This window comes from Euleptes europaea, chromosome 11, assembly GCF_029931775.1.
Source record: "Euleptes europaea isolate rEulEur1 chromosome 11, rEulEur1.hap1, whole genome shotgun sequence".
NCBI classification, from domain to species: domain Eukaryota; kingdom Metazoa; phylum Chordata; class Lepidosauria; order Squamata; family Sphaerodactylidae; genus Euleptes; species Euleptes europaea.
Genome location: NC_079322.1, coordinates 77983298 through 77991875, shown reverse-complemented (window position 1 = coordinate 77991875; position 8578 = coordinate 77983298). Strand labels below are relative to the sequence as shown.

Sequence of the window (8578 nt, the reverse complement as noted above, 5' to 3'; positions counted from 1 at the left end):
CCCAAATCTCCAGGAGTTTCCCAACTTGGAGTTGGCAACCTTATGCTGAGGAAATAAAACTCACGCTGAGTCTCTTTATCTGAGTAAACGAATATAAATTCTTTATTAAAAGGAACGCCAGTCTAGACAGGATAGAGGCAGCAATTTAAACTAGCTTGCTAAACTGGGGTGGATGGAGATGCAGGGAATAGCCTGTTCCAGTTCCACCGGAAAAAGAGTGCTGATATGCAAATGAGCTTTTAGCCGTAACTTGCTTATAACTTTCCGCGTTTCTTCAAAGCAGCCGTTTATTATTTATGGATAGAGTAACAGCCTTATCTTTACCAGACCGTAGATAGATTAAATGATAGTCATGAGAACAGACAGGAAAGTGTGAAATCAATGGCATAACAAGAGAAGATCTTATTGAAGAATATAAATCGCAACTGAATAGCCCATCAGAGGGATTGCAGAAGTAGAAAAGAAGTGAGGCACAGGATCCTCATCTATCTATCTATCTATCTATCTATCTATCTATCTATCTATCTATCTATCTATCTATCTATCTATCTATCTATCTATCTATCTATCTATCTATCATCTATCTATCACTCTGGCTCTCCAAGGCTAAGAAGTCTGAGGCTAAGAGACAGCACAAAGCCCTTCACTTCCAACATCCAAGGGTTTTGCTTTCCTTCTCGATCGCTGGACTCGTTTCGCAGCTACTGATTGGAGCCCCATAAGCGGCCAAATCCTCTTCCAAGGCCTCTCAGGAGCAATCCAAGTCCTCTGAATCGGGTGACTCGGACAGGCTGGGGACAGAAACGAACACGAATAGTCACTTGTCAGTAGTCTGGCTCAGCTCCAGCTGCTGTATCCTTGCTTCCCTGAATTGTGAGTGGGTAAAGGGCTAGTGACCGTTCTGTGTCTGTGGGAATTGTGTGAGTAATGCAGTCTTTAAGCCTTTTAGTCATTATTAACTCCCTGGATTTGGGGCTGGGGGGAAGAAGAAGAAGAGTTGGTTTTTATATGCCAACTTTCTCAGCCACTTAAGGGAGAATCAAACCGGCTTACAATCACCTTCCCTCTGCCTCCCCACAACAGACACCCTGTGAGGTAGGTGAGGCTGAGAGAGCTGTGACTAGCCCAAGGTCACCCAGCTGGCTTCATGTGTAGGAGAGGGGACACTTAGGCGCAGGGACCTTAGGCAGATGATGCGAGGGAGGACACCTTGGCCATCTTCTGGGCATGGAGTATGGGTCACTTGGGGTGAGGTAGTTGTGAATTTCCGGCACTGTGCAGGGGGTTGGACTAGATGACCCTGGTGGTCCCTTCCAACTCTATGATTCTATGACACAAATCCAGTTCACCAGATCAGCCTCCACCGCTCATGTGGAGGAGTGGGGAATCAAACCCAGTTCTCCAGATCAGACTCCGCCACTCCAAACCACTGCTTTTAACCACTATACCACACTGGCTCTGGTTTGGAAGGGAGGGACCTCAGTGCCATAGAAGGGAGGGGAGGGACCTCAATGCCATAGAGTCCAATTGCCAAAGCGGCCATTTTCTCCAGGAGAACTGATCTCTATTTGCCAGAGATCAGTTGTAATAGCAGATCTCCAGCTATTACCTGGAGGCTGGCAACCCTACCCTGGAATTACAATTGATGTCCAATCTACAGAGACCAGTTCCCATGGGGAAAAGGGCAGCTTCACAGGATGGATTCTGTGGCATCACATCCTGGCTGGTCTCCCTCCTCAGACTCCATCTTCTCCGTCTTGGCCCCCAAATCTCCAGCCATTTCCCAAGCCAGAGTTGGCAACTCTATACTAGCTGTACCAAAATAAAAAGGGGGGGGGACAACTCTAAAAAACAGAATTAAGTACCCAAAAGGTCAAGAAAAAAGAAAGGATCATTCAACGCCAAAAGTTATACAATTAGAAGTTATACAATTAAAATGTGTCAGTGCACAATGTCTATATACATTTATTACAAGTTAAAATCTTTATAACACATATAGACCACTGAAGAAGGCAGTATGGCTGAAACGTATATGGTCTGAGTTTGATTGTATGATTCTTTGTCTAATTGTGTTATATGAGTTTATTTATTTGGTAGGCTTTTTGTAGGGCCGTATATGTGTTATATACATTTTAACTTGTAATTGTGCACTGACATAACCTTTTAATTGTTCAACTTTAATTGCATAACTTTTGGCCGTGAATGTTTCCTTTTTTCTTGACCTTTGGGGTACTTTATACCAGCTCCACAGGGACCACTCTCATAGAATCATAGAGCTGGAAGGGGCCAGAGAGGCCATCTAGTCCGACCCCCTGCTCAATGGAGGATCAGCCTAGAGCATCCCTGACAATGGTAAAGGGGCCTACCAGCAGCCTCCTTCTGGGGCGTCCTATCGATGTAAGAGACGCAACAACCCTCAGAGGGTGGCTCCTAGGAAGGGGAAATTGTCCCCCACAGCTCTCAATATCAACGGAGGGGACGACCCACCTTTTGAACCGCATTTTCACAGCTGACAAGGATCTTGGGATTTCCCGGCTCAGTGGAGAAGTATCCAGTGCAACCTTTTATCAACTGCAAAGGAAGGAAAATGTGTTAGGTCTCCAGAAATCATAGAATCATAGCGTTGGAAGGGACCACCAGGGCCATCCAGTCCATCCCCCTGCACAATGCAGGAAATTCACAACTACCTCCCCCCCACACCCCCAGTGACCCCTTCTTCATGCCCAGAAGATGGCCAAGGTGCCCTCTTTCTCATCATCTGCCTAAGGTCACAGAATCAGCATTGCTGACAGATGGCCATCTAACCTCTTCTTTAAAACCTCCAGGGAAGGAGAGCTTACCACCTCCCGAGGAAGCCTGTTCCACTGAGGAACCACTCTAACTGATAGAAAGTTCTTCCTAATGTCAAGACGGAAACTCTTTTGATTTAATTTCAACCCATTGGTTCTGGTCTGACCTTCTTGAGCAACAGAAAACAACTCGGCACCCTCCTCTTTATGACAGCCCTTAAAGTACTTGAACATGGTTATCAAATACCAGCCTTCTCTGGGGAGCAAGGAAGCAGACAGTCCGCACAGGGAAAAAGTCTACTCCAGTGGTTCTCAAACTGGGTTTCCAACCTCTAGGTTGGGATTGGAGATCTCCTGCTATTACAACTGATCTCCAGATGACATAGACCAGTACCATTGGAGGAAATGGCAGCTTTGGAGGGTGGACTCTCGGGCATTATGCCCTCTCCTCCCCAAACCCTCTCCCAAACCTCCAGTGATTTCCCAAGCCAGAGTTGGCAACTGCAGGTAAACCTTTGAATGTGTGAAGCTGTCATAAAGCTATTAATTTCTATGGCCTTGAGCTGAGTGCTGTTCCCTTAGTACCAAGAGAGGAAATCAGCCCCAGTCCTTCTAGGAGAGATGGCTTCTAGGAGCGAAGGTTTGGTTCTCGGGGGGTGGGGGTGGGGTTTGAGCCCCTGCACCAATTTGAAGAAGTCCGTAGTGGAAAAAGCACACGGAAAGCCCATTCCTGGATCCCCGGCTGTTCCTTACCCCATCGGGCTTGAATTCACATTGCTCAGTGACAACGTTTTCTGAGTTGGGGCAGGTGGTCTCTTGCATGGTGAAGGTCAGTTGCTGAAGATTTCCGGTGGTGGGATCCTGGCAGGAAAATCAGACATGAGATCAGCCGGGCTCTTCCCAGGGGAAGAGCCTCGGCCTCTGTGCCCTGTGGTTGACCCTCCATACTAACTGGTTGGCCACTGTGTGAGACAGGATGCTGGACTAGATAGATCCTCACGGGTCTGAACCCACAGGGCTCTTCTTAGATTATTAAAAGTATCCAGTCTTCCACACCACCTCGCGAGAGCGAGAGACGGCTCCCTTCTTCTTCAGGAGCTTCTGCAATGATACCAACTAGCCGTCGTCTCACAAATATTCATTGCAACACTCTTGCGAAGGGGTGGTTGTGTAAGGAAATGGCTGATCTGTGGTTCACGACCCCCTTGGCAAGAGACGTCTGAAGCTTTGAGCAATCCAACTAATTTACCATTATTCACAGCCCGCATTTTCCCATTAGTGAACAACAGCACATCCCGAGAAGAGAGACACTCTGAGAGACCTTAGAAGGCAGGAGAGCCAGATGTTTCCCCTGTATATAAGTTGGAGCGAGCTGTGGACAGCTGGCACAAGCTTGCACCTCATTCCAGATGATGTAGAAGAGGAAGAGTTGGTTTTTATATGCTGACTTTCTCCACCACGTAGGGAAGACTCAAACCGGCTTACAATCACCTTCCCTTCCCTTCCCCACAACAGACACCCTGTAAGGTAGGTGGAGCTGAGAGAGTTCTAAGAGAGCTGTGACTAGCCCAAGGTCACCCAGCTGGTTTCGTGTGTAGGAGTGGGGAAACAAATCCAGTTCACCAGATTAGCGTCCGCCGCTCATGTGGAGGAGTGGGGAATCCAACCCGGTTCTCCAGATCAGAGTCCACTGCTCCAAACCACCGCTCTTAACCACTACACCACGCTGGCTCTCAGTGTTGCACTCCATCTCCCACAAATATGGGGGTGGGGGCTTCTGCAAAAATAGCTCCCTCAACCCAAATAGCTTCTTACCAGCAACTATTGGTTATCTGATGGAGGCACAAACCCAGAGAGCAGACCCTGTCCCCACCCCCAGACGCCAACTCTGTACCCATGTGAACCCAGGCCCTATTATAGGTCTTAGTATAATCTCAACCATTTGGTCATCATCTAATGAGGACCGTGTGGCTCAGGTTAGCTTGATCTTGACAAATCTCAGAAGCTAAGCAGGGTCGGCCCTGGTTAATACTTGGACAGGAGACCACCAAGGAAGACGACGAAGAAGAAGAGCTGGTTTTTATATGCCAATTTTCGCTACCTTTTAAGGAGAACCAAACCAGTTTACAATCTCCTTGCCTTCCTCTCCCCACAACAGACACCTTGTGAGTTAGGTGAGACTGACGGAGTTCTGAGAGAACTGTGACTAGCCCAGGGTCACCCAGCAGGCTTCATGTGGAGAAGTGGGGAATCAAATCCATTTCACCAGATTAAAGTCTGCCGCTCATGTGAAGGAGTGGGGAATCAAATCCAGTTCTCCAGATTAGAGTCCACTGCTCTTAACCCCTACACCACGCTGGCCAAGGTTGCTCACAAACAAGACAACTGCAGCAGCATTGTCCTGCCTGTGTTCACCACCCAATGTATTAGGCATGCTCCTCTGGTCCTGGAGAGAATAGGTATGCATTATGACTAGTATCCATTTTTACTGGTAGCCATGAATAGCCCACTTCTCCATGAACATGTCCCCTCCTCTCAAGGCTTCCAAGTTGGCAGCCATCACCACATCCTGGGGCAGGGAGTTCCACAATTTAACTATGCGTTGTGTAAAGAAATCTTTTATCAGTTTTGAATCTCTCACCCTCCAGCTTCAGCAGATGACCCCATATTATGAGAGAGGGAGAAAAGCTTCTCCCTGTCCACTCTCTCCATACCATGTATAATTTTACAGAACTCTATCATGCCTCCCCTTAACCGCCTTCTTTCCAAGCTAGACAGCCCTAAGCATTTTAACCGCTCCTCATAGGGCAGTTGCTCTTAGGCCCCTGACCATTGTGGTTGCTCTTTTCTGCACCTCCCCAAGCTCTGTGAGCAACCTTGGCAGCCTGCACTGAACAAGCCCGCCGGCAGGATGTCCTGCGGCCACTCACCCAATTCTGTTTCGGCTCAGCTTCTAGCAGCCGGAAGATGCTCTCCAGGCCTGACTCCTGATTGTAGGTCTTGACAGCAGAGGCCAGAGCTTGGTCATAGCTCAGTTGCGGGGGGACGGTGGGGATTGCTATGGCTACCCCAACCATCAGCAGGAGCGTTGCCCAGCAGTTTGCCATCTTGGTGTTTGTGTGTGTGGGGTGGAAGCTTTGGCTTCTTTTATAGCCCCCTTCCTCTGGGGTAGGGGCTTCCTCCTGGTTAGCCCTGCGGTCTAACGTTGCCTACGTGGCTTTTTCTACCCTCTGCAGGAAATGCCCATTGTTGGCCAATCTGCAAAGGTGGGATATCAGTTGGATGTGGGGAGAGGAACTGCCGAAATCCTGGTCTCTGCTTGCAAAACTGCCCACAGGGGGCCACAGGGAGGGGAACACCTTGTTGGGAAAGGTGGAGGCAGTTGGGAGAAGGTCTGCAGGCAGATCCCGGCCCAGGAACAGGTCCAGTTCAAGGGATTCTTGCTGCCCCAACCCATGTACCCCCCTTGCCTCCTGAAGTGCTGCTGCCGGCCTGGTCCAAGCATCACTTGCAGAAATCCGGCTGGACACATCAGGAAGCGGCGTGAGTTCAGGAGTAAACACATGCCATCCCCTGGACTACCAGTGGCTGAGAGAGAAGCGGGCCCCTGCCGGGCATTGGCATTCTCTTCCCTGAGCCACCCAAAGCGGCCATCTGTGTGGCTTGGCTGGAGAACTGGCCCGGCATGGGAGACCAAGGGCAGCCAAAGGGTAAAACAGCTGGACTCGGACAACAGGGGCCAGAGTTGATGCTTGTTACGGAAACAAATTGCTGAGCCACTGCAGCTCGCACTGGACGCTGCATTCAAATCATTGGTAGTTTTTGTGCCAGGGTCTACACTGTGGTCCCCTGCCAGCAGGCCGATTTCTCTAGCCCCTCTTCCCCTTCCCTGGCCAGCATGGCATTTCAACCAAGGAAAGGGGTGCTAATTACCAAGCATAAACGGCCCGGCCTGGGTTTACACTTTCGTTGAGGTATCCTCTACCACCCCAAGATCTTTTCCCCTCTCGGTCTCTGCAAGTTCAGACCCCATTAGCCTATACTTGAAGTTGGGATTTTTTCTTCCAATGTGCATCACCTTACACTTACCAACACTGAACTTTATCTGCCACATGGTCGCCCGCTTACCATCTATGCGAAGTCAGACATGAGTCAAGGGCTCTCCTCAGTTCCTTTGCACATGACCAGAACACAACTTTGGCATGAGTACTGGACTTTAGCCTTCTCAACCTGCCTCATTTTCCTGACCTGAAATGGTTCAGGGGGCACTTTCTCGCCCACTGGGGGAACCCACAGGTATAATCAGCCAAATTTGGTGCCCCCAGGGCTATTTCATGGTGTAGTGGTTAAGGTGTCGGACTAGGATCCGGGAAATCCAGGTTCAAATCCCCACTCCGCCATGGAAGCTTGCTGGGTGATCTTGGGCCAGTCACACACACTCAGCCTCGACCCTGGCAAGTATTTGGATGGGAGCCCTCCAAGGAATGCCAGGGGCGTGGCATGGAGGCAGGCAATGGGAGACCACCTCTGAACATCTCCTGCCTTGAAAACCCCTTCAGGGTCACCGTAAGTCAGCTGTGACTTGATGGCAAAAAGAAGGGCTGTTTCAGGTTGGGAAAATGGCCTGGCAGGGAAGCCCCCTATCCCTGCATGCCACAGTCCTGATCCAAATGAATCCAACGTGCGCCTGGGATTAACGGGATTTCCACACTGGTGCAACTGCAGATAAAGTGCAGCAGCAATGGGGCTTCCACATGGTAGTCCCCCCATGTTTCCCTACCCCAGTCCCCCAGCTGTAGCCCACCTCACCCCCCGAGACACCGGGACTTTTGCAATTTTTAAAAATTGTCACTAAAACATAGTGATATTAATCTACTATTCTAACAACAGGGACGAAAGATTGTGTGATTTCCCAGCTGTCATTAAAAAAAATTCTCTAGCCCCTTTTGTTGCAAAGATGTGTGTTTTTCCTTGCATCTCTGCAAGGGAAGGTGTTAAAGACTAGACGTTTCAACACGACACAGCCTTGTACAATCCAGCATGGTTCTACATAATAAAGGGACCGTGCCAAAATCTAATGTGGGCATAGGGACAGAGTGATGCTAGGAGACCTCATATCTTTATTAGTTGTGCAGGAGAGAGCATTTTAGTGCCAAAGAAGAAAGGTTGAGAGCTTGAGAAGGTGCAGAAAAGAGCAACCAAAATGATCAGGAGACTAGAGCAACTGAAGAAGTGAGCTGTGGCTCACGAAAAGCTCATACCCTACCAGAAAATATTTTTGTTAGTCTTTAAGGTGCTACTGGACTCTTGCCCTATGAGGAGCGGTTAAAACGCTTAGGGCTGTTTAGCTTGGAAAGAAGGCAGTTAAGGGTCTATAAAATTATGCATGGTGTGGAGAGAAGGGACGGGAGAAGCGTTTCTCCCTCTTTCATAATATTAGAACTCGGGGTCATCTGCTGAAGTTGGAGAGTGAGAGATTCAAATCTGATAAAAGGAAGTATTTCTTCACACAACACATAGTTAAATTGTGGAACTCCCTGCCCCAGGATGTGGTGATGGCTATCAACTTGGAAGGCTTTAAGAGGGGAGGGGACATGTTCACGGAGGAGAGGACTATCCATGGCTACTAGTTAAAATGGATACTAGTCATGATGCATCCCTATTCTCTCCAGGATCAGAGGAGCAGGCCTGTTATATCAGGTGCTGTGGAGCACAGGCAGGATGGTGCTGCTGCAGTCATCTTGTGTGGGGGGTTCCTAGAGGCACCTGGTTGGCCACTGTGTGAACAG

General features: G+C 49.1%; 1 protein-coding gene across 1 annotated transcript; it reads right to left on the bottom strand.

The window, feature by feature from the left end:
* Positions 1-701: 701 nt before the first annotated feature.
* LOC130484256 (cathelicidin-3-like) lies at positions 702-5896 on the bottom strand. Its single transcript, XM_056857158.1, has 4 exons — positions 5720-5896; positions 3543-3650; positions 2488-2571; positions 702-791 (listed from the first exon to the last, which is right to left on the bottom strand). The coding sequence occupies exons 1-4, from the start codon at positions 5894-5896 to the stop codon at positions 702-704; spliced, it is 459 nt and encodes a 152-aa protein (XP_056713136.1).
* Between the last annotated feature and the right edge of the window lie 2682 nt (positions 5897-8578).

Coding starts and splice junctions, on each gene's coding strand:
- LOC130484256 (XM_056857158.1), bottom strand. CDS start 5,896: ATGGCAAACTGCTGGGCAACGCTCCTGCTGATGGTTGGGGTAGCCATA. Junction 2,572..3,542: donor GTGAATTCAAGCCCGATGGG/GTAAGGAACAGC, acceptor CTTCCTTTGCAG/TTGATAAAAGGTTGCACTGG. Junction 792..2,487: donor GTGAAAATGCGGTTCAAAAG/GTGGGTCGTCCC, acceptor TTCTGTCCCCAG/CCTGTCCGAGTCACCCGATT.